At 40.0% G+C, this 26,683-nt stretch overlaps 1 protein-coding gene across 4 annotated transcripts; it reads left to right on the plus strand.

Moving 5' to 3' along the window:
• Positions 1-25,319, plus strand: RB195_012488 (uncharacterized protein; the record flags this gene model as incomplete). Of its 4 annotated transcripts, XM_064194364.1 has the most annotated exons (18): positions 1-35; positions 16,942-17,065; positions 18,294-18,440; positions 19,318-19,467; positions 20,650-20,768; positions 20,859-20,982; positions 21,065-21,239; positions 21,657-21,793; positions 21,886-22,035; positions 22,118-22,250; positions 22,389-22,499; positions 23,136-23,257; positions 23,486-23,581; positions 23,670-23,727; positions 24,304-24,382; positions 24,482-24,546; positions 24,629-24,685; positions 25,261-25,319. In XM_064194364.1, the coding sequence occupies 18 exons, from the start codon at positions 1-3 to the stop codon at positions 25,317-25,319; spliced, it is 1,941 nt and encodes a 646-aa protein (XP_064051945.1). The 4 variants fall into 4 exon arrangements, with proteins under 4 accessions (XP_064051945.1, XP_064051946.1, XP_064051947.1 ...); XM_064194363.1 differs by lacking the exon at positions 19,318-19,467; XM_064194365.1 differs by lacking the exons at positions 1-35; positions 19,318-19,467 and adding an exon at positions 11,715-11,773.
• Positions 25,320-26,683: the final 1,364 nt, after the last annotated feature.

Below are 26,683 nucleotides of genomic sequence, written 5' to 3' on the forward strand. Positions count from 1 at the left end.
ATGGAGACTTCTTTCCACAAGCCGATCACAAACCGGTATCTCTATCAATGACTCATTTTTATTGCTGATTACGTTCTTTTGTGGAATGTTATTCGCTGAAAGCGTCTTTTTCCTTATAGATTTTTCTATATTGCATATGTTATAATTTTCGAGAAGTCTTAGGTGGATCATTCATGTATATTAGCCTTATAATCTATTATGAATGAGTTCATCTCTCCAATCCAGTCTGCAGATCTCATAACTCTAAACGACGCCAGGTTTCCATGCACCATTAAATGACACTATTTTGAACCATTCAACCCATGAAACATGAAGACGCGTTCAAAGCAAGTCCGTGTTTCGTTTCTTCTTTTGCGATGAAGTAATGAAGTTGTTTGTCGGCTTTCTCCGGAGCGCCTGCTGGCGCCATTTCAGCATTTCCTTGGAGCCGACCAGGTCAGCCGAATTCTCCGTACTTGTGAAAGCCGCTCGCACGTAAGGCTGTAAAAATCTCGTCCTTTCGTTCTTAGAGACACTAAAGGATAGTGCCTACGAATTAATTCTAGTCTTTTTTCTTTCTCTTATAATTTTGATAAGCTACAAATATTCCCTGTAACTGCGTTTTTCGCCATAAACAAACTTTAACAAACAATCATATTGACATCAATATATTTACTTTATCTACAGGCTCTACTTTTTGAAAATGGACGAAATGTTGTTAGTCAGTGAAATATTCGAGAATCTTCGCCTGGAGTAAATGAATTTTCGGAGGCACTGCTAAAATAAGAGACGACTATTCATTTTATCAGTCACAAAACTGTTGAGTGATTGTATAAACCATCAAATATGCTTTAAAATGTGTAAGGTTCCATGTAAAACTACTAAAATTGGTGCGCTGCACAATAATTTAGTAGATAATCCAGATGATAATCCATTTTTCAATTTCTCTCCAATTATTTCACTCATCTATGAAGTTACTATATCATTTCTGTGTAAACCTGCTATTTTTCAAGTGGTTACACCATCACCGCTGGATATACAATATGTTCGTTCAAAGAATCTCTAAAAATTCGGAGCGACTAGTTTTCGTCAAGAGACGAGAGACGTAGTACTCGCAAAAACATAACCTTCATTGCTTGTTTATAGTGATGTGACGCCACTTTCGTATAAGTGTCGTTATTTTGGATGTAAATTTGCATAAATTCTGTGGGTAAACGAGTTTCCTCAGCAAAAAAAAATATTTATCGGCGATTACTGTGCTCGGAGAATGATCGGGGATTAACATCAACACCCTTTTCTATGGAGTCGCTATATAAACCCTGAGGAGATTCCCTTTAATGTACATACTTCCCTTTAATGTACGTGTAGCCATAGAAGTATTTTGGAGAACATTAACTTCTGTTCTGGTTGCTGCCAACATCAGCTAACTTCATACGGTCAGCTGATTATGACGAACCGATCCTTCCAAAAATTCTTTGAATTTCTCTAAGTGAAAGAAAAAACAATTGTTAATATTGCTAGTCCCATCAGCTGATCCTGTATGGTTAGTTGGTGATAACGGATTCGCTCCTGCTGTGTTGCATTGTTTTTAGGTCAATTGATCTGCTGATGTTACCCGATTTTGACTGAAAAAAAACATCTCAGAGAAGAGTTCTGTCGCACATTTTAGTGCAATCATCCGTCCGATCCAAACCTCTCATCAAGGTCACATTAGTCGATCACACGTGTGTCCATGAAAAATATCGGATCTCCACGCGCGCTCCACTGTATACCCTGATCACCGTGGAATGTGGTAGACGCTAGTGTCCGTACGATAATCAACATATCATCGCCCAAAGTTGTCCGTATATCAGGGGATCACAAGTTATCCGGGCTATGTGTGCAAGATCACATCTGGAGATTCATACTCTCTCCCATGGGCTACTATTACCCCCCATTCCCTTGTAAATATGCCGGGGAAATTCTGGAATTTTCGTTTTCTTTCTCTTCCTCACAAGCTTCTTTGTTCATTCTAGCAATGTGTTTGTTCACTATTCCATTCAGTAGCGGCGTAGTACTGCTTGCTTTGCTGTTACCAGGAATCCTACTACTGTTTTACTACTCAGAGTCTGAAAAATTTTCGTTCCCACAATCTTGATTGTAAAGTACTTAGAAAAAATTGAACATTGTTGCACCCTGGAAGACCAGATCAGGTCTGGTTTTTTTTTGCTTCTTTTTCAAAAGCTCAGCTACTGCGCTGCCCTCATTCTAGTGCTCCTCCGTCTTTTTTTGCACTTCAATTTGTCAGTGATTATTTGTAAACAGATATCCATCACCTGAAGGTGAAACTCTAAAATAATATTCCTTGAAATGTCCCTGAAACATCTATTGCCTACAGCTATATTCCAAGATCTATATTGCTGTAGTGGCGTTGCAGTCGGTGAGAGACTGCGAATGCATTGTTCAAAACCGCTCTTATTTATTTATTTTCTTATTTAAACTTTTACTTCTTGGTTGATCAACTGGAACCAACCGTTTGTTGTCTCGGAGGGTAAAGCACTAAGTTGTGAGATGGGCTGGAGTCACTTTAAAGGCTGCATAAAACCTCAAAAGATTCTGAATTGAAGTTGTTAGGGGGGAGGTTGTAGGCGCATCCCAAAGGAATTGTTTCACTCCGTACACTTCTTTCAAATCTTTCAAAAGTAGAGCAGAAGTCAGTAGGTTGATGACTCCATTCTCCCAAGTACTGACATCCTCGCACCAAACATGTATTGCTAATCTGCTGCAAGCATGTGTGCATCTCCCAATCGTTTTTTTTATTGCTGCGAAGGATCCGAAAAGTCACTGAATTCAATTTTACGCCTACTTGCAAACGATTGGACCTCACTATCACAACAATTTGATTAGCATTCAGAACCACTAGGGGAGATTTCAAAAAATGTGAATGATTTCAATGCTTTGGTACCTTCCTTATTTCACGAACTTTTCCAACGTTCGTGGAATTTAGCCAATCATTTCCAGTGACCTTCGTGACTTCGAATTTTTGTAATTACATTTTTGACAGTTGTTTTTCCTTTTTTTTTCTTCCACAACTCGGCAGGCTTTGACAAGACCTAATTTCAAACCACGTTTTTGTGTTGTTGTTGTAGATTTTTTACTCTCATTCTTTGAATCCATATATTTTTTCAAATATCCAATTGTAGATTTAAAACATGCACATTTTGAAAGTTGGTATGTATCAGAGAAGTAAGCAGTTATTGTGAATAAACCACCAAGCCCTCTGCGAAAAAGTTGTTCCTTTTTTTGTTCTGTTGGGAGTTCATGTATATTACAGTACACTCGATAGAGAACAGGTTTGATTCTTAACAAAATTGCTTATTGCTTAAAAACACCAGTTCTAGCGTGTTGTTCTATTGTTTGAGGGGAACAAGCGAAGATCAAGGTCTTTCTGATTTTATGCAATAACTACACTATGTAGATCGTGTTACGACATAGAGTTATGGAAGTACAGGCAGCAAAAAAAATCTCTGGAAATCCTTACAATTTTCTGCTCAGATGGCCACAAGGTGCCTGTTTAGGCCTAGTCATGTATATAGAGTATATGTGAATATATTAGTTTATAGCATATGTATCAAGTGAGCGCCATTATCCTCCCAGACAAGTCTGGTACAAATTTATCGACCCCGGAGAAAAGAAAGGCTTGGTTATCACTGTGGTGGATTCGAACCTTCGATCGATCATGCAGACACAGGAATTTCTTGCCGACTGCGCTACACCCGCCCGAACACCAATGTTAATGGATATTATCCGTTTGACCTTACGGCCAATGATACAGATTATCCTACGGAGACTTAACGGGACTTTCATACGGCTGGACCGACCTTATTGCAGTAGTAGAGTAATCACGGAAGCAGTAGGCTGTAATCCTCGAAACGCAAAGACCGCCTACTTCCAAGCCAATTTTTAACATTCTTCCGGACTATTTTATGGTTCAAAGGAGAATTCTACTTAGGATCATTGATTTGTGTTTCTGAGTGTGTCTATTGAGTAGCCGAAATTAAGTAGAAATGCACGTATATTAGCATAAAATTATACTACCGTTTCCTGGAATACATTGCTTAAATTTTTTTTATTAAAAAATTCGAATTTTTGAGATAACAGGGGAACTCTTTATATCTCTCTCTTCTAATGGATACGGTAGACCTTTCGTATACCGTACCCCTTAAAATAACTAAGGTACTTCTCAGATTTTGGCCCAGTTCAAGTGATGGTTACTCTGATTATGGCTAAGATTGCTAATGACATATTGATCCAGGACACATGTCAGGATAAAATTTAGCAAATTTTCCCCTTACCCTTAAACTAACTTCTCGGTCCATTTAACCCTATATCACTAAGTTGAGGAATAATTCGTGATCGTTTTTCATTTGCAAAAATTACAGAGAAATTGGATGTATTGTTGTTAATTCCACTTTGACAGTGATTTTCTGAGCTTGCGAACATTTTTCTTCAGAATTCCAGAATTCATTTTGCGCGAAAGTGATCCACATTACTCATAAAAATATCAGGAACATCAGGAAAATCAGGAAAATCTATCAGGAAAACACCATCACTGCCACGGCGATATCATCACTGAACGGTTTTATTTCGTTTTAACCAATTTCAATTGGCAAATTGTAATGCATCTTGAACTATCAAACAATGTCCTTACTATGAGATTCTGGACTAATGTGTTGGTGTTAATTCACGAAAAAGAAGACAATTAATCAGGAGGTAATGGATTTAAGAAAACTTATTTTATAAGATTGAATATTATTCTCAACGGAACAAGTGGATAAATGATAGAAACCGACCTACGTAACAAAAATACTCTCTTCTCGAATTTTCCTATAGATTTTAAGGCGAATTTACGACACTTATTTCCCTCGAAAATGTCATCCGCACTGCTCCTCTTCGGGAGCGCTCCAGTCACTTGAGCATCAGTTTGCCATGATAGTCGACGTCAATCGAATACTGCTACTCGAGCGAAGAAGCTCAGTCATTCCGAGAGCTCCTCCGTGATCCCATTTCTGGACCATGTAGTTCGCAGAAGGATCCAGCAAGGGACCTCCTTTCATCCATCATTTGTTTGATCTTTTATCTGGTGTGGCGCAGTTGGTTAGAGATCTGCTGCAAATGCACAGTGGATTGTCGGAAACTGCATTTGGCCAACCAGGCCCTTCATCCCTCCAGGGTCCATAAATTGGTAACACAGGGAAAAGAACGGGTTTCTTTAAGCTTTTTGCTTCGAGCACAGAACCAAAAGTGTTAACGACACTTGATAAATAAACACCGGATGAAAACACTGGCTTTATACTCCGGTTGTCCTCCACAAAACGCTCTAAGGGCTGGACACTCACGCATAATTCAAAGTTTGTATGTAATTGTTCTGAATTGAATTCTAAAGGGATTGATTAAGGTAGAACACTTCATTCTTTGTTTTTTTAAATCATTTTTCAGTTCAATCCGTCTAATTTGTATATTATTGCCAGGTTAATTCGCTCTTTAAAGAAGTTTCATTATTCCTTAGACGTCATTTCCTATTAGCTCTGCAATAGTTGCCCTTTTTACAATGATTCCTCGTACCCATCGTCCTTTTCTGACGATAGCTCATTCCGCATTCGGCTATATAATTCGTAATATTATTACAAATTGTGAGATGATAATGTGTCAGCAAATGCGTATGAGCTGTGGAAAGTGTGTCATCACAAGATATACGACTAATGTATCGGGGCTATTTCCTACATGCCTACACTTTTCCGTGCGATTTTCAACTAAAAAGAAGAAGTTCCTAGAGCTGCTCAAACGACTTTCCTATTCTAAGAATGCTCGGCATTTTCTTTGATGAACTTACATATTCACTCTTTTCAAAGATTCTGTTTTTCCTTATATTCTATTAGAAACAGAAATAAAATCTATTCCTGGTCATGGAGTTGAGAACCTGTTAAGGAAATCCTCACCTGATTCAGGCAATAAAATCAACCGTCCCCACTGGTGTTGATGTTGGTTGCAAAGAAGTGATTTATTGCAATTCTGATGAATTTTAGAAAACAATGCGATAGGATTGGTTCTTTCACATCCAGAAACGGTACTAATATTAATTGGTCTATCTTGAATGTGATTTCCTGAGCATTTCTCCGAACTTTAACTGCAGTTGTGTTGTCTTTTACAGACAACAATTCTGGAATGTTCTGAGAAGGTTCTTGTAACGTTATTTTCAGAGCAGTTCACCGCGTCCTCACAATCTATAAATCATCATAAAATAGTGGTTCTTCATGTCTATTCTTCAATATTTCTCCAGAATTTCGATATTCTTTGATGAATTTAGAGAACGATCAGCTAGGAATCATCGGTTCTGCGAAGAAATGTATAATAACAAATACAAACCTTGTACAGAGTGAACAATTCACGTTCAGGAACACAAAGAAATTTATCGGATTTCCATTCTTTTCCTCCAAACGCAGCACATTTAAGTTTAAGATCATATCATAACACGTCCATAATCCTGCTTCAACGAAAATTTACGAAAATTAGTGGAGCAAGCAAACTGCTGAGTTTCTTCATTTTTTTCCTGGCAACTCAATAAAAACAACCAGAATGTGTGAACGTATCATTTTCATTCCACATTTTTCCTGGAATCTTCTATTTTCAGAATATCATAGCAATCTATCAGTCGTAGACGTGCGTGTAGTCGGTTTCCAACGTCTAAATTACCGGATCCAATTTCCCTTATCTTTTTTTTTGGAACTTATTTTTGCTTTTATCCAGGGCCTATGCTCATTTCTTATTTGATTGATCTCATTTTGCATCTACTGCTAAGCTCATGCATTCTTCATGATCTTTCTTCACCTTACAAAATCTTCTAGGATGTCATTTTTCCTCCTTCATTTGACATTCATGAAAATTTACTGCAATTTATATTTGAGTGAGAAAGAAAGCAGAGTGACTCGAATGTCATTTACATTCTCATGCACCTTTACAAGAAATCGATCCGCATCTTTTTGACGCACAGTTCTGTAGGAGCAAAAAAGAGTTACTTCACATTCATTCCTTTCTTTCCATACGTAACGAGGAACCATTAGCCTATTCCGACCGAGAGATGGTCTATTTTTTGGAGTATTGGTTTTTTTTTTTTGAAGTAGAGCGACTTCTTGTGCACATTTAATTGTGAGAAACTATCCTTTTCGATCCAAATAATACTATTTTCGTATCATAATTCAACCAAAATGCACCAAGGATTTTTATGGATGTATTTTGCAGCAATGCATGTTGTTACAATTCTAAACCTTTGAAATAGATTGCGTAAAGTGAATTTCACTACTCATAGGGCGTAAAAGATTTGCATCGTTGACCTTGCTGATATTTCTGATATTCCTAACGTTTATGACGGATTTATGGAACTTGTTTAGCGTTTTGTTGTGATATCTACAAACTACGCAATTACCCTATCCACCTTTGGTAAGAACTCCATCGAAAGTTTCTCGAAACGAGTTCCTCACTGCTTTTAAATAAAACACACTCTTTTTTTTACTATCGCATCTATCTTCTACTACATATATATATATATATATATATATATATATATATCATAATCCAGCAAACACCAAATCATCCACACAATGCATCTTATGATGAGCAATATTGTTTGAGAACAAAAAGTGAAGCGAAACAACTCGATGCTCGCAACGGATTGATGAGAAGCAAAGCGTGATGTGACCCGTTGAGTTTGAATTTTGAGGTACACATTAGGAAAAGGCAGATTTATAACAGCTTCTTGCGTTTTTGCATAGTGTTTAATACCATACAATTGTGGTCCTTAAACAGTTCTGCACTACATAGAATCACTTTCACTGAAAATCTAAATCTGTCTCGCTTTGGTCTTCCATCACGAACAAGGCAGGCAGTGGCTTTCAGTTCACATATTTATTAATAATAATAATTTTGTGTGTGAACGAATCTTTTAGAATTTGGTAAAATTCTATTCCGCAAATAATCCTGCAGCTCAAAAAAATGAGATATTTGACTACTCGAACATTTGAAAAAAATATGTATATTCAGCTTTCGTCACCCATCAGACTATTACAACGCTGGAAGGAAGTTTTATGAATTTTTGAATGAATACTCGACGCAAAAAGCTGCCCGGTATCCAATTTTAGACTATTAAGTCGTCTGTCCATATGTATTTACAGACTGCTTTTGAATCACAATTTTATCCACACTGGTCAAACTTGATGACCGGTAGCAAACCGCAATTTGGTTGCAAATCACTTTTCGAAATGTCTATTGATTTCCCGTCGGGATTTCTAAGGAGTTTTGCTACTCAAATTTCTCTTCGACAATCTATCTTTATATTTTCTTTGCTTTCAAACATTATTTGATCTCAAAAAGGGCAGAAAAAGCCAATTCGCAGTTTTTGTAAGGCAGTCAGAGCTTTGATTCTCCTTTTGCGTGAAGTGAAAAAATTCTTTATTGGATTGATTCTCCTCATAATCTTCTTACTTTTTTTCTTTGAATGCCAATGACCAAAGATTCCACAAGGACTTGAAATCACGCAAATTATAACGATGATAAGTTCCACAACAACCATTGTTTTGGTTGTTTTCTGCGTTTTAATTGATAGTCGTTCTCTCCACCACCGTAGCAGCGAATAGAACTGGTTGATCCCACAACGCATGACACGTTGGAACTGTTTTTCTAAAACTTCCACAGTACAATTCAATTAGTTCAAGTCAGTTCTTTTTTTCATTAACGCTGTCCATATTTGCCAATCAACTAGTTTTCTTTTCTGGAAATTCCTAGGAATTCAGCCAAGAATTTCCCTTCCAAACCTTTCGTGGTCAACAACAATCAGTTGTTTTTAGGAAGGGGCTGAATATGTTCCAAACTCTAGAGGGTGATTGAGAGTGTAATTTTCTCTTGAAAAAAAATCTTCAAAATGTTAGAGAATCGTGCAGTCGATTTGGATGTAGAGAATTTGATTTTGCTGATTTTGGAAGTTTATTAATAACTGTTGGATTAACGAACAGTATTTTACTTCAATTCTTGGCTTTATCAAAATGCATAAAACGTACCAAGTTACAGTTTGGGGGTGATGCTAACGTTTTTCTCATCATTATTGCATAAAGTACTGTGAATTGTTTTACCCTACTTGTCAAAAATAGTCGGAACTAATAGAAATTGACTTGATAAATAGCCACTATATTGATTTGAGAATGATCCAATGAAATAAGTTCCCTCCTTCCTATCGTTACAGCTTGTAGTTCCTATAGTCTATGTATAGTCTTAAAGACTTAAAGCCAGCGTGCCACGAATCTGAAGTGGTGAGGGGATCTGCGGGAAAAGTTAGAGGTTGGAGTTGTAGTCTACGTGTGGTTCCGCCTCCTTTTTCCTCCTGCTCATCGTAAAAAACAACAGCGTGGGAACCCGTTAGTTCCTACAAGGTACGTTAGACAGACCGAGGAAGTTATTTTGTGCACAGCTCATACAAAGCACGAAAACTACATCTTTCAGAAGGTCGATAGTCTCGATCAATAATCATATTAACTTCTGTGCACACGACCGCACGTGCGTGAACCGTGCTGTGACACCACGGAGCCTTGAATTCCGTTGAGTTCATTCATTTGCTCGGTTAAGGCGTTAACTGATGTCGATCATTGTGATTATCGATTTGTCCAAATAGCTTACTGCTGATACGCAGCAACAAATTTTTCCTTTTGCATTCGTTATTCGTCCTACGGCACAGATGTGGCTGGTAGGGGATTGCGACTGTATGGTAACTGTATGATTGGAGGTTCGAAACCCCCTTAGGCGAACCAAACGTTTTATCTCTCCAGGGTCAACAGATTGGCAACAGACTAGTCGGAAATTACAAAAGTACTTGCTTAATGCATTTTCTGACCCCGCAAAGACTATGGGCCAGACTCTTTTCCTTAAAGTACAAACGACTCTGAACTCCCTCTGACGCATTGGTGCATCCCAGAGTTGCTGATAAACACCAAACACACTTTTTTTCCAGAAACGTTGGTTTCTAATAATTTATCTATCAATGTTTGGAGGAGGGCGTAATCTTCAAAACAGATGCTTCTTTTTCTAGAAATCCAGTCAATGAGTAATTTTTTCTCAGGGACGTCGTTGATGCGTACAGCCCGATCTCGTCGACCAACGTAGTTTCGGTGAACCTCGTTCTTCCGTCCTAAACAGGCCACGCCGTGGTACATTCGTGATCATTTGGCGAACAAACGCGATGTACGCACTTACGGGCACTCATATAAATCATAGGAAGAGAAGCGCCGCCTATTTAGGGCTTTTTTACCACCGAAGGATTTACTACCAAGTAGTTCAGTTCCCGATTTTCTTCGTACTGCTCGTTTATCCCTCCTTCATTATCGCTCTGCTCTACGACACCGTATTTTTAATCCAGTCGGGTAATTGGGAATGAATTATCATGTTGGTAAATAGGCGGTTTCTCTAGTGTGCCGTTCTTCCTTTCAATTCTTCTACTCTACGGCCTTACCTGACTGCTTCCTGACTTGGAGGTTTGTTTGTTGGAACAACAAAGTTAGGGCACTGTGCAGTTATCCACTACCGACTTAGTTCTTGTTTCCAATCTCTGTATGCGTTTAATCTATTAATGCCCTCTGCCTAAGCCAGTCTTGACCTTAAACTAACACCAACAATCTGCAAATGTGTCACGTTGTGAGTTTGAGACTTAGTTGGGAGAAATTTCGTGTACCAAATCTCATTCGTGGAGGTCTCATCTTCCCTTGAATCTCAGGAACTTCATCGAGTTCAAATATGAAACAAAATATGCAATTGCATTCATCCTAAAATTACAGCTTTTCAAGCTACTTTTCCTGCAGCTAAATCTTTATTCTCCTATTTTCTAGTCTTTGCATTCGACCTTCTTTTTTCTCTCGTGGTAGCATCCGGCAACAGTCATCTGTGATAGCGTTTTCCACTACAGCAAAGCTTCACAAACCGGTTCTGCCTGTCGTGCGTATGCTATCTTTGTTTTTAACTTTACGCTATTCTTCGTCGTTTGTATAATTGTGCATTACGGTTTCGTGGTATCGCATCGTGATTACTGTCACGCTCTTCTCTCTCGTGGTCTTGAGGAGTAACGGCGAGGTGACGTTAGTTCAAAATCCTCCACTCACAACGGTTCTGGAGCTTCTTATTTTTTCTTCATACTACATTTCCCTTAAATACTTTTTGGATAGGCATGTTTATTGAACGCCTGCCACAATCCTTGCAGCACTCTTCATTTTCAAAGCATTGTCATCTGTCCACACTTTGGATCTGAAAGAATTTTTGAGTGCTGTTGAAATAGGCGAAAGAATTCCATCTGAATCATTTTGGACCATTCAAAATATTCGCTAGTATTGACTTCTCACTCTGCTCATGTCGCCCTTACCGTAATACTTTCGTAGAACACAAAGGTTAAGCTCCTTTGATGAAAAAGAGTGCTCTAACTATCCAATATATCTTCTTTCGCCCACGAAATCCTCGTGAAACTTACGTTCACCGCCTAATTTTTCGACATTATCGTTTTTCTTAAAAAAAAAAGAAAGCGGACTGCACCGTACATGCTTACCAACGAACGGTCCTGTGTCCGTTAGTACTAGTAGCTGAATTAGTGAACCACCGCCTTACCGGGTTCTCAGCAAGATGAATGAAATCTACATACTGGGGGTTTGGATAAAGCGTTAAGGAGCTACATGTGGGACAATCTTATACCTCACAGAGCCCAAGAACGGTTTAGAATCTTTCAAAATCGGTAGGCGTCCATTTTTGTTATTCACTTGATTTTTGATTGAACCGAAAGGCCGATCCGATTTCTTTCTAGCAAATATTTCCCTTTCATGACCTATAATAGTGCATATCTACTTCATGCTCATTTCCATTTCGTTTTCACGCTTGTGTCGACCCTACTGTGTTGTCGAACCAGCACGCGTTTTATCAGCCAACCTCACAAGCTGAGCATCCCTCCAGTTCGTCTCAAACACTCCGCATTGCACGCTATGAATTCTTTTTGGAGATCACTTCGATCTTTCCACAATCTCCATTCCTAGTTCCCAATTCTGATTCAACCCATATTCCTCTACCTGTCTGTGTTCGGCCTGAATGACTTATGTGATGCAGTTTCTTGTCTTTATTGTTGCAAAATGGTCAGGAAGCACTGTCTGCAGAAACTGTCACACCATCACATAACAAGTTAACTTCCACAACGCCGTCTGGATAAAGGATGTCGAGAACTTCGGCTCGTTTCGGACTTTCAGCATTTTGACACATTTTTTCTTATTGTTATGGTCATTTCCTCCTTTTATTCAAGATCTGGTCAGATTATTGCACATTAATGATTTAGAAAAGGTATATGTCCTTCATTTTTTTGAAGTACTATAGCAGCAAAATAACAAAGATAGTGCCAAGATGCATTTTTATGCTATTTTGTTCAATTTTTTGGAACATTCGGCCTTCTAAACATTGAAAGTGTACAAATGCAATCCCGTCCAATGTTTTTTTTTTTGCATTTGTGCTACAGGTTTTCTTACACACCCGTTAACCGGTTGCGGTCGTGTTGTAAGCACTTTTGCACAACGTGTAGGAATGTGCATCATCCATTTTTTGCTAATATCGCCTCGGTAGGAGAATCTTCGTATCGTGTTATCGGTGATCGATTCTTGATTGGATATTTCGTTGTTATTTATTCCTCTGGATAAGTTTGGCGCTCCGCACTGTCACGCTACAAAGTTGCTTACAGTTATTATGATGAGGTTTGGAGAGGAAAAGTCCTTTTGACCCGAAACATGGTGCAGCTGCGTTTGTACCGCGTTCCAGTAAGTCCACGTTGAATTCGGCCGGCAGCTCAATCGCGAAACTGCTAATAAACAAAGCGCAACTTCTTACAAAAGCACTCGAAGCGACTTTTTTGGTCACGGAGCGAACTGTGTATCCAGATCGACCACCACAGAACACCTTTACTCCTATTACTCATTCATACTAGTAGTGTAGTCATACTAGTGACTAATACTAGTCGTATTAGTTATACTACTAATATATAGTGATACGTGGGGTTGCAAACCTACAGAAATGACATACTAGTGACGTATTGCGGGTGATGGTAAGATAGAAAAGTTGTCTTGATTGGATATTTCGTTGTGCCACCTCTGGATAAGTTTGGTACAGGATCATTTTGAGCCAATCATGGCAACTCTGACCCCGCCCCCTTCATTCTTGTCCCGCGCTCTGCACTGTGAAGGACACCGCGTGTAGTAAGTACTTCATATAGTAACTGGCGTTATAGGTCCTATCCATCTAAAAGTCTTCCAGAGATGAGGAAGGTTTGGACTGAGAAGGTGAGAACTTGAAAATGGAACGTTGTAGTATGACCGAATCTGCCTTTGGCTAACCTCACTGGAATGTACTAAATTTTGCGATGTTTATCACATTCCACGGATTACTTCATGTTGATCAATTGAGTGGAACGACTATGTAGTTTAACTTGCAGGAATCCTCGGAGTTCTGGCTTCAGCGTCTTCCCAATGCGGATATCCTGTTCGCTAATTTTGCTTTTTTTTGTTACGTGACGGATACAGTGCGTCTCGTTAATTTGTCGGAATCTTCGATCCGCGGAAACAACAACGCTCCACCTCATCTTTTGCTTTTCTTTTCTGCCCAACATAAATAGTGTGCGCAACTACAAAACCAATAAGATGTTTCCGGAACTAATTAGCAGTGAGTGAAAAGCGCTGTGTCGAAAAAGATTTGAAGATAGATCTTGTCCTCGTAGCGTGCTTTACGCTGCTAACGAACATAATGTGGTAGAACCTGAGTGGGTTTGGTTTTAAGCGATGACGAAGAGGTTATAGTCGGGTCAAAACGACCTGAAGCGGCGCGGTGGATCGCCTCCGATCCGAGTGGTTAGGATTGTGGGACCTTCGCTAGCTGTAGTCTGAGTCAACTCAGCGATGGTCCCACCTCAATTCCAACCACTAGCTTCACCGCGCCTTTGAGCGCAGCTGCTTACGCAATTGCACCAAGCTGCAGGTGTTTTGCACCCGACTAGAGTGTCAATGACTGCGTTTGAGATCACCGAACGTTCCAGCGCATCGTTTCATACCCGGACGCAATTTCTGTTTTTCCACTTCATTTTATTGGGATTGATGTGAGCGGGGCGTGATGTTTATCAATAAATTATGGAGTTCATGTGATACTTCTGCTCTGAGCGGAACTAGTATTTCCTTTTTCTGGTTTCCCATTTTTCTTCTTTTTTTTTTCTTGTTGCGAACAAAATTGTTGAAATGGATGTGTTGATTCTCATAAGCATACGAAGATGCAGATGCACGGGCCACCAATCGGCACTTGAACTTTCGACACCTGCACTGCGCTTTTTGCATTGTTTGTAACTTTGTTGCGTTACTCTTTCTTTTTTCTTCGATTTTTCCTTTCGAAACAAATAGGTTCTTTACAGTGTCGATCCAAGTACGGGAAGAGTTGTTCGAAAACCTGTTTTTCAAAAACAGGGACGAAACAAAATTTCCAGCAAAAAAAAAGAGTTACTAACGAGTTTTTTAAAAGTACAATAGATGAATATGTAAAGTGCTACAATTTTTTTGCGATTTATGCTTGGCTTCTTACCTGTTCCATCTACGATCCCCTCATCAAGCAGAAATAGCAACCGTCCTGTCCTTGTTCTCTTCTAGAGGTTTTTCATCAAATCAGATTACTCTCGTTCCATGGTTTTTGCGATAAAATCAGGCTTTCTTCATTTACCTCCTTCCAAATGTACAAGGTTACAACCTAATTCAGCTTGTCCGCAACCGGATCCTCCAATCACATCACAAGCGTGATTCTTCCTTCGCTAATCAAATGATTTATTTGATTGATTTTTTGCAGATCCTCTCCAGTGTAATTAAGGTTCATTACCGTTTCGCCGACCGTTTCACGAAGATCTTTTTTAAAGCTATTTGCAAAGTTGCAAATCCTTTTCTTTGGGTATATGCCTCTTTTACTCTTCCAGGATTTTTGTTAGCAACTTCATGAAAATGTATTTATGCGACGGAACAAGAAAGATCTCGAAAAAAAGCTACAGAGACCAATACAGCATGCGCAGCTTAGGCCTCACTCAGCCCGAGATTTCCGAGGACGTGTTTACCGGATGTAGTTGTGAGGCGAACATGCTCCGCGTCAGACCACCTCAGATTATCTGACCTTCTTTCTGGAAAACCCTTCTCTTGAAGTGGCTATCCGTTATAGATAGAATAAGCTTAGTCTGACCACTCCTTGCGTAATTATCCCAGCCTATGGAGGATCCTGCGATTTTTTCTTGTCCTCTCACATGGATTTTTAGGAGAGCTCATAGCTGTTTGTTCCACGCCTTCGTACCGTACTAGAAGAGCCGCATAACTTCTAAAGATTCCTCGAGTATGTGGGCGTGTTAGTAGAATGATGGATAGCTGTCGTTCCGCTTTTTGAGAGGCGCCCCTCATTCGGTCGAATAAAGGGAATCTCGGCGAACATTGCTGTCTAAATGACTGTATCTTTGCCGATTCCCCCCACATCTTTTCTAGTTTCCTCTATTTCCTACAGAGAATTCCTTACTTCCAGGAACTTACGTCTATGCTCTTGCTCTCCCCTTTAAAGGCATCACACCACGAATCTGAGGTGGTGCAGATTTCAGGTGGAGTATTCGTATACAGGATGGGAGACTACGGAGAGGGGGGTGATTCCGTTCATTTCTTCCTAATTGCCATAAAAAACGGCCCCAAAGATACGGCTTCATTCGTTTTGGCGCACCATTTTGTACAAGAGGTTCGATTGGAGCGCGCCAGTCTTGTGCGGCGCAGCATCTTCCGGGCCGTTTTTTACGGCAATTAGCAAGAAATGGACGGAATCACCTCCCTCTCTGTAGTCTCCCATCCCGTATACGAATACTCCACCTGAAATCTGCACCACCTCAGATTCGTGGGGTGATGCCTTTAAGAGCACAAGCCAAGAGGCCACCGTTCTGTTCTTCCTAGTTCTTTTTCAGTTGGACTTTCGGCCATTGCTATGATAAAATCACTTTTCTTAACATTTAGAACTCTACTCAAGGTACACTATTGTGAAGAAGAAGTAAATCATGTACAATAAGTAGATACAAGAAAAAATTAGGTGAAATGAGCCTTTCCTTTCCCGAAATGAGCCTTCTAAGTCCTTGGTATCAATTAGTTGGTATTTTACCTTAGACATGAAAGTTTCTTTTAAAGTGTTTACGAAGAATTAGAGTTCCACAGAAGACTCAGCCAGCTCGTTGTGAGACATTAAATATTTTAAATACTGCCATTTTAAATACTTTAATTAAATGCAGCGTTTTTTTCCCTTAGTAACATTCAACACTGAAAAACTATTTGGAAGGATTTTTAATTGTCGTGAGATTTTTTTTCGGTTCGTAGCGATCGTCTCTCTACTTGTTAATTTTCTATCCGTTTTCTCTATTTTCATCGAACTTTCGCGATAAACAGAGATATTTAAAAAGTTTACTTCGTACCATACATATTTTCTTCTTTTTGAACTTTTCTAGTTTCTGACAAGTTCCGCCGACAAAGAGACCTCTCCATTACCTCCTCACGTTGAAAGTTACTGAAGCAAAACAGCGATTACATCTAATTTCTGTTCAATACTTGAAGAATGAGAAAGCATCGTAGTAACATATTTTACAGTGCAACAAATCCCACAAAAAATCCAGTGTAAAAACTGGACTTGCAATTAACTCTTAACCTACTCTTTTTCTCAAAACCACCTTATCTACTCTTTTTCTCAAAACCAAACCAATCTGCAACTTCTCGTTCGCTCTCGTTCAGCAGAGAGTTTTTCGCGGATAACGATAAGTCGGCCGATTTACTCATGCGCAATCGTTTACCTTTTTCGTCTAACTTTTTCCACTAATTTAGAGATACTTTTCAGCTCACGTATGGTTACGACACGGTCGTTAAGAAAGGCGGGCGAGCTTCTGTCAAACTCGATTCGCCGTACTTTTTCAACCAAGAAATGGGAGCACAGAGAACAACTGCACACTCTTACTGAAACGGTAGGTGTTGAAGCGAGCGTTACAGTAATCGTTGCTTTGGTACGACACAGTGGCTACGGAGAAAGTTGTGTTACGGTGGCTCGGCTTCAGATTTCTGAGCTTGCAATGAGAGAGATAAACTCACAAGTCTTGGTGAACCCTTATTTATAAGACGTCCTCTGCGGTTTAGCTGGTTTCTCTGTGTCTTGAAGAGTCGTCGCAATTACACAGCTGTTTAACAAACGCTAGCGTCACGTCTTGGCCTTGAATACACTGTTTTCTCTCGGAGAGAAGAAAACCCTACCAAACATAGGCTAACAAAGGTATGGGGAGAGCAAGCAATTTTAGGAAATTCTGGAGAGTGTCGGGAAATGTATCGGGCTTCCCAGACCCTGTATCCAATATATTTGGCGTCAGGAGAATAAATACAATAATACAATGGAAAGGGACCCGTAATTTCTATTTCCCGTAATAATTTTTTGAGTTTCTACTACGTAGCGATGTCTCCACCTCACACCCCTTTGTCCGCCAGAGCGTGTTTATCCAGTTGAAGAAATGATTCTGGACGGGGGTCCAATAGTTATGAAACAAGCTGAAAGGAGATCTTTTCATAAGTCAAATTAATATTTTCTCGCAATACTTGGTTTAAAAGACCAGCGCATAAATAGAATTATAATCGTATTTTCCTCCGAGAAAATATCAGACTAGTTCATGCATAGGTAAAATGTGCTTTCTGCCTCCTCCATTTTCTTGTCCTTTCTATTTGTCTTAAAATCCTACTTTTTTTTTAAAAGTCAACCGTATAACTAACTGTAAATTATGCTGTAAGTGCATACAATATGCAATGTGATGTAATAGCTAGTAATATGTTGTATAGTAGAGTCAATACGACACGGTAGTTGCGTAAGCGGTTGCGCTTGAAGCGGTGCGATGGAGCGTGGCGGTCAGGGTCGAGTGAGAGCCCTTTCTACCAACGTCCATTGCAGCAGCTCGCGATGGTCCCACCTCGACTCCAACCGCTTTTCCAGCCCCACCGCAACGAGCGCAACCGCTTACGCAACTGCACCGTGCTTCATGTCGTTCTCACCCGACTATAGGTAATACACAACATGTGATGTAACATAGTGTAAATTATGTTGCGTACTACTGTAAATCACTGGGCTCAAGTCACCGCAAGGAAAGGTTGCCGCCTTTCAGCGATATGTAAATATGCTTCAACCGCTTTCCATCCTTTAAATTCTCCTTTTAGGATCGTTTCTTTTTGAAAAAAGTACGATGGCAAATATCAATACTTGCTCATATTGGATTCGCAATCTCGTTTGGTATCCGTTCAAACTTCGGTGTGGCGAAAAATCGAATGGTCAGCAATTTCACGGATGCGTGGGGGGACTTCCATGTGAGTTTCTGTATTCTTTGTGTTATCTCTATTGCAGCACCAAACAGTTGTATACACGATACGTTGTAGTTTGTGACCGGAGAGATCTCTTTATTTAAAAAAAGCGGAGAGACTTTACTTTTTGTATTGGATTAATTAGGGCCGGTGTAGTGTAGCGGTTAGAGGTTGCACGATCGATCGGAGGTTCGAATCCGCCTTCGTGCTCATCAAGCCTTTCATCCCTCCGGGGTCGATGAATTGGTACCAGACTTGTCTGGGAGGATAAAAACACTGACTTGACACATCGGCTAGCCACCGCAAGTCATTGTATAGGCCAGATACACGTTCGTAAACCTCAAACGATTCTGAATTGAAGTGAACGTGGGGGCGCGTCCCAAGCGGATTGATAAACGCCAGGAACTTTATCCTTTATCCTTATTGGATTAATTAACGTTGTATCGGATTTGAATGTGCAAATATAAATATTGAATGAAGGAGGTACGAGATCGACAGTTGAGGGAGTAGTGACAAAACGAAACAACAAAATATCGGGGGTTTCTTCTCATACCGATTTTTATACATAACGCTTCTGGTCCTTCTTCTCTTTGCGGTTCTACCCGCTCTTAATATACATATGAATGGAATTAATGACTGTTTACTGCTTCGAACCGTCCTTCTCATGTGTCCTAGGAAGAGCGGATGCAGTAATTTTTCATCGTTCACTTGTCGTCCAGCTCAGCCAGCGAATGGAGACGCTGCGGTGATGCGCGCGCAAGCACTTATGAGGTCGAAATGCGTCCTAGACGACTTGTAGTTTGTAATTTTTTTATGCTTGACGTATATATTCTTGGAAATCCTGCCCGGTTAACTCCTACATATTCCACCTATGTGAACACAGGCATGCGCATCCAGAAGCAGGGGAGTGAAAAAGGTAGAGCAACCGTGGAAAAATATCGTGAACTATTCGTTATACAGTGGAGAGGTTCATCTTTATTTTTTGGAAACTTTATCTTCGAGTTCCTGCTTTCTTGGACAGGCGAATTATAGGGTGGGTGTACATCCTTCGAATTTGTCATTAAGGGGGAATCTTAGAAAGGTAGTCCTCAGAGCTTTGAGCATACTTCAGACTTCAACTTTTTTCAAAAAAAAGAACCAAAATCAGAAGGAGCGTATTTAAGAGCATCGACAGGCAGAAAAATCATATAAAGGAACAAACCAACAAACTGAAACTGAGCTACTTTACACATTTGTCACCATAAGATGTTCACCATAATGATTAGCACGTACTGCTATTTTCATGGATTCTGATATCTATGGAAATCAGTGAACACTGCTATGGCTTAGTATCCGCGACATATGTATGTCAAGATGAACTTAAAGCTTGGAACAGTTGCTTGAGTAGCTGTGTTCGAAAGGACCCTAGCGATCAAGGTGGGACCCTTACTCATCTCTGCGGTTCGACTGCAGCAGGCCAAGGTCTAGTCTCGATCGTAACCGCAGCTCCACCGCGCAATTTGGAGCGCAGTTTCGTACATCAGCGCGCTTATGCTGATGACTTCAGTTAGTTTTGGTCCGGCTGTATGTGTTGTACGGTTTAGCCTTCAGTTGAGGTTCTATAGAATTTAAGCAAACAAACAAACGCTGTCTCTACTACTCTATTAGTTTACGTCATCGTCTCGCAATTACCTTTTAACAATCTCTGGGTAAATTCCGCCATAAAACTGTCCACGTTATGTATTTAGCTGGTACGTGCACAGAACCTATACTCAATTGCCGACTGCAATTGGTAGAACCAAGTTCACCACGAGCGGGTAGCAATCAGACTCCTATACGTGGCCCCATTACACGAATGAAATCCCGAATTAGAAGGTTATGGACACTAACATTTTTGAAGAGAAGAAGAGCTTTGCAACAAGAAGAAGATGAAAAGTGCATGACGAAAGCAGTGGCATGTATCTTGGTCTCCAACATTCAAGGTTTCAATAATGAAACATATATATATTCTGTTGCAGAAGTAGGGAGAGAAATTGAAAGAAGTCCGAACAATCATCACCGAAATGACTTGCAAAACCATAAGAAATGTCTTAAACGATAGATGTCTTGAAATTTATCACTTTGAGAGAGGCATAAAATTTTCTTGGGAAACTAAATCATATGTTTTTCACGTGCAACTAGATCGACGAACCTCTAGCCTTTCTTCATGGCATCGGATAGAAATGGTGGATTTTAGGAACCAGAATTTTACTGGTCGCCCACTGAGTTGGGGATGATGGAAAGCTCTTTCTTCTACGGTTACGCTGCCTCACAGATCCCAGCCGGTGTCCTTGCTGCTAAATTTGCTCCTAACAAGTCAGTTGTTGAAATTTTTCACTTCTTAGTTTTTTTTTGCGACTTATTGTGCATACTCATTCCTTCATCAACAATTCTTACATTTTGCAGGTTGTTCTGTCTCGGTGTGATGATTGCTAGTGTTCTGAACGTCGGTGTGGCTTTTGCTCTTCAGTATCATCCGTTTACAGATGTGTTAGTGATGATAATGCAGGGCATACAAGGGCTGGCTCTGGTTCGTTTTGTATTTCCCGTTCTTACACGTATTTCTACAATACTACGATTTTGATTTTATTTTAATTTCTTAAAACCCTCAGGGTGTAACCTATCCGGCAATGCATGGTGTGTGGCGGCACTGGGCGCCTCCATTGGAAAGATCCAAGCTTGCTACCACCACGTTCACTGGCAGTTATGTTGGTGTTATGCTTGGTTTACCGTTGTCGGCTGCTCTTGTCAGTTATCTTTCGTGGTCCGCTCCGTTCTATGTGTTTGGTAAGTTGTTTCATTAGTTTGTTCTGTATGCCGCTGAAGTGACATGGGAATTGTATGAAATGTTATAGTGAAAATTTCTAAAAAGTGCATTATAGCTCACAGCTCAAATAGCTTCACAAAAATTTAATTTTCGGCTACAGAGCGAGTGAAGCCGGACGTACGTAATTGCACTAGCACAGTTTTCCGCCTGACATCTTCTCGCACTTATTGGCCATGTGTGGCCTGAATTCATTATTGTTCCCGGTCTATAAATGGAAATTCTGCGTAGATAACCTCAGCAAAGCAATCGCTCTGAGCAATAGAATATGGCGAAGAAAAAAACAGGAAGAAGAGCGATTGAAACAGAATATAATTCTACCTTATCTTCTTGTTTTTGTTCGAGTAAATGGTGGTTAGTGCTGACTGTTAATGTTCTAGGTTGTGTCGGAGTTCTTTGGTCACTCACATGGTGGACGGTTTCTGCTAAATCTCCAAATGATCACTCATATATCACTGACGAAGAACGAACGTATATCACAGAAAAAGTCGGCAAGGTCGCAACGGGGAATATGACGGTGAGGTTTAAGGAAATCTGTTATCAAATTTTAAACGTTTCTCTGAAATGCTATAAAATGAAGAAGAAGAACGTATTCCTGATTCGTTCCAGTTGACTACACTACCATGGAGGACAATCTTGATGTCTCCTCCTGTATGGGCTATTGTAATTTGTAATTTCTGCCGATCTTGGACGTTCTTCTTGCTTCTCGGCAATCAACTCACCTACATGAAAGATGTGCTCCATCTCGATATAAGACATGTGAGCTTAATAATAGATCGATCTTGTGTTCATGTCCACAGTCTCCAAAATTTTTATTCGAAAATATGCGCCCATTTTTCAGAGCGGTCTCATATCAGCATTGCCTCAGTTCATGATGACGATTGTTGTGTTGATCTCTGGTCAAATGGCTGATTGGTTGAGATCAACTGGAAAAATGAACACTGGTCCAGTTCGAAAGATGTTTAATACTCTAGGTGATTCTTTTTTTCCTGGAAATTATTATTGTATCACGGTGAATTCACCCTGTAAAGATTGAATAGGCACGAACGAGTTTCTCGTTGAAGACGCAAAGAATCGATTATTTCATTGTTCTACTCGCACATTTTGCTTAGGATTTGGTGGCGAAGCGATTTTCCTCGCTCTGCTCGCTTTCATCCACGATCCGACTCTTGCCGTCACCTGTTTGGTTATCGCAGCCTCTCTTAGCGGAATGAGTATTGCAGGTAAGCGTAATCGTTCCCCATTGTTCTTTTAAAGGCAGCGAAGAATCACGTAGTAGACGATGTTAGGATATCTTCACGAATAAATGGAGTTCTATTTCACGAATAAGAGACCCATTACGTTCAAGTTTCCTTACTAATTCAGATTAAGGTGTATGAAACAGTCTATGTTATGTGGCGCTTATGTTCTTGTCTACCAAGGATGCAACCTATTTCGGGTGGTAGAAAGATAACAATCTCAATGATTCTGCGATTACGTGGAGGAAGAACAACTTGTCCTGCTTGTTTGAGTTATATTAGTTGAATTGCGGACGTTGAACGGCGACGGGATTTTCCGCATTCTATCGCGTAAGAAGTTGCATCCTAGGGGAAATGGGACTGACCAAAGCTGTCTCTTACGCCTCTTTTCTGGACTACTGACCCGAACTTGGCCGTGATCACGCTCTGTACCACTCCATATCTCTACCACTCCAAATCTAATCATGGAGAGACAGAGTCATCTTCGTTCTACGCTACCTTTATTCAAATACTTTCCCTTCATTTTTTGTAGACATCTATCAAATCCATTTTTCTTTTTTTTTCTTGATAGCCAATTAAATACGTTTATGCCAGATGCCACCCGCCAGATGTTTACTTCAGGTTTCAATGTTAATCACTTCGACATTGCTCCCCGCTATGCTTCTATCCTTATGGGTTTCTCCAATGGTTTTGGGGCTTTAGCTGGTATGGGAGGCTTCATCACTCAGCATCTTACAGCAAATGTGAGTTTTGGAATTGAAAGTCTCTATAAGAGAAATTTTCCAGCAAAAATTAGAGGCGTGGATTCTGTTGAGGCCGGTTTTTTTTAACATCATAAGGCGTAGTCCTTATTCTTCTTCTTACAGTGTATCCTTTCTTTTTTTTCAGTTTATCCTTTGCTTGAAGCTTTGGGAACAAATGTATAGAAAGATATTTGAATTTTTGTGGAGAAATTTCAAATTTCCTTTCAGAATCCCAGCGGCTGGAAATATTGTTTCCTTCTTGCAATGTGCGTTGACTTATTCGGCATTATTTTCTTCTTATTATTTGCTCAAGGAGAAGTACAGGTGAACAGTTTATTTATTTTCAGTTTTTGCAGTCGGCACATGACCTGTATCACTCTGTTTGTACTATAAAAATTGTTCATTTTTGCAGGAATGGGCTCGCGAACCAGAACCTGAAGAGACTCTTGGCGAATTTGTGAGACGAATTTGTGAGTTTCATACTTCAGCTTATTGCTGCTCTTTATGTTGGCTTTTGCATTTACTTGTATCCAAATGATTGTCACAGTACAAAGACAATAATTTCTGGATTTGGTCTTCCTCAGACATGGGTAGTTATACCAAAGAAAGAAGAAAAGAATGAAATAAAACATTACGAGCGTTATAAATATTTCTAGGCTACAAGATACACAAGTGAACCCTGACATCAAAAGGAATTCTACAACGAATTGTAACATGAGCAGTTGAATCAAATCAAAAATCCAATCACATGATCGAACTAATCTGCAATTACTTACAATTTACTGATCTGCGGCAATACATAAGAACGCTATACCGTGCGCAAAATAAGCAGTGTGGCTGTTTATTTCACTTTTTTGTTTATTGGGCAGTGTTTGTATTTCGTCTGATGCAACTGCTGATCTGATTACAGTGTTATGTTAGAGTTTTTATTGGAATACAAGACAGCGGCTTCAGGCTTCGGCTGCAATCAATCCGTCAAAAAACCCTCTTTTCTATCCTTTTCTCTCCTACCTTTTCTCGCTAAATTGAAAAAAAAAAAAATTCAGCAACAATGGTACGCAACATGTCGTCAAGAAGGAGGCCATCAAAAGGAAATGAAAACGGATCACATGTAGATTATGCGCGGTATGCTTTAATTTCTCTCTAGCAAGTATTATCTTTTTTGAGACTGATAATTTCTAATGCGTGGTTAAGTGATCTTCACTCGATCGATATTTTTTTTAGCATGGAAGAAGAGCGAAACAACTCGTCTGAAATGAAACCTCGAAATCTTCCGGTAACAACGGAAGGTAATTCAGAAACTCCGCCTATGCAGGGCCAATCCGGTGACATCAACAGAACTACCGACAGACCAGATGTTGCTTAATCAAGGAGATATAGACCGTAGAAGCAAGTGTTCGACTAGTTCCACTACTGTGTCTTGCCGATGTATGTTACGGGGCCACCCATGTGTGATCTATATGCACCAACTCGTAGTATTGCAGTATTAACTTGTTGTTAGCTGAACCGGGTACGCCTATCCCAAATTCTTTCCTCTATTTTCTTAAATTAGCCCCGATGAGATCGGTTCGGCCAAAAATTGCTTTCTCAGAAAGCCGTCATCCATTCAGTTTGTTCTTCTATGTTGTTAACCTTACGGATACGCGCTGTGGTCAGGTCAAAACAAGCTGAAGGCAGGTGAAATTGCGTAAACGGCTGCGCTGGAAGCGACGCGGCGGAGACAGTGCTTGCGATTGAGGTGGGACCATTGCAGACTCTACCCTTATAGGCTGCAGAGATAGGTGGGGCTAGATACGCGGATCTCAGCTAGCGCTGATTCCTCGTAATCCCCAGATCCACCCCAACGCTTCCAGCTCTGGGGCTCCCTCAACCGCACAACGCTTCAGATCGTTTTGACCATACTCACTTCTTTTATTAGACGCCAGTTCATTTTTGAATTGAAGCATCCTTGGTATTGGTACATTATATAAACCAAACATATCCATTGATGTTCAAATTTGCAGGGAGTGCGGTATTATTCGAACACGAACTATCGGTTCCCATATGTAAATCTCATGAATAGAACAGTTTTATGAAGTATTCACAAGAGCTTAATCTAAGCGTGTTAGCATTTCAGTTCTTCCCTTCTCCGTTCGAAACTATGAAGAATTATTTTGTGATTATACATATGATGTAACTAGTCCGCTCAGGCATTTTCATCCATATTCTTGACGGGAGATTCGTAAATGGATCCCACCGCTGTTATTATTTTTGTTTTCACTTCTGCTGTAATTGTACAGAAGTAGGACTCAATGTGTTGTTCCGCTTTGCACATATTCTCGACGTGTCGTGTGACGTTTTCACGACTAGGTTTTTTTTTTATTTTTCTTGTTAAAATAAAGCCTCCTGCTCACGTCAACTGCTCCTTTGGTAGAAGATGAACAGAATAGAAGATGAACAGAAGCACCCAAAGCATGGAAAATTGTAATTTTACTGACTACTGAATTGATTTGCTGTTACTATGTGTGTTCATCATGTAGATGTCATTGTCAATCAACTCTGCGCCCAATGGAATGAACTATGCCTCAGTGCAAGAAACCAAAACATGCAGCAAAGAGCAAAGCAAAATGCGTATTTCTGCTGTTTTTATCACGAACGCAGTAACTGATCGGTTGCATCAGAATCCGAAATCAAAAAGTGAATAAAAATCGAATGCGCGCCTTTTCCTCAGGTGCTGTGAACATTCAGACTAGCACTATCTTGTTCTCTTTGATGTTAAAACCACGGAAGAATACAGGATTTCGGCATGTGTTGCGTCATCAGGACTTCCTCCACTTCCATTTCTTATTTCTTCTTGCTCATATCTTCGGAAGAGAATATCATTGTGAATTTGATAGCTATTCGTAAATATAAATATATAAATATAATGTATATATAAAGTGTGTGTTAATGTGCACAGAAAGTAAATAAACCATATAACAGAACCGATGAAACCCCAAAAAGGCACCGATTATACTTGAATGATATCAATCAGCAGCACATCACAACACAAGGAAATTAGGACTTGTCTGTCGAAATTCGCTCCAGAATACCCGGTGAAGTCTATGGTAGCTTCATCGAAGAATCCTGCAGCGAATTCCTCGCACTGTAGTGACCAGAAGTAGTACGATATCCTTCACTTCTCCTCCACAAAGCATCCGGTGTCTAAAGTTAAGGTGTGAAGTCCAAAGTATCTTCACTTGTGGACTTTGCAGCGAGTTTTCTATGCCGTCCGTCCGTCGTAGGAAAACCCGGTGAAATCCACTGCGGTTACACTGGGACCCTACGAAGAAAGGATGGATAGTGTGGATGGAAGGACTAGTAGAACTGTTAGACAGATCTGCTCAGAAGCTCAGAGAATAATCCTGATAGAGGTATAGAAGAATTGATGGAGGCAGGAGGACAGGG

Source organism: Necator americanus, chromosome III (genome assembly GCF_031761385.1).
Source record: "Necator americanus strain Aroian chromosome III, whole genome shotgun sequence".
Classification (NCBI taxonomy): Eukaryota; Metazoa; Nematoda; class Chromadorea; order Rhabditida; family Ancylostomatidae; genus Necator; species Necator americanus.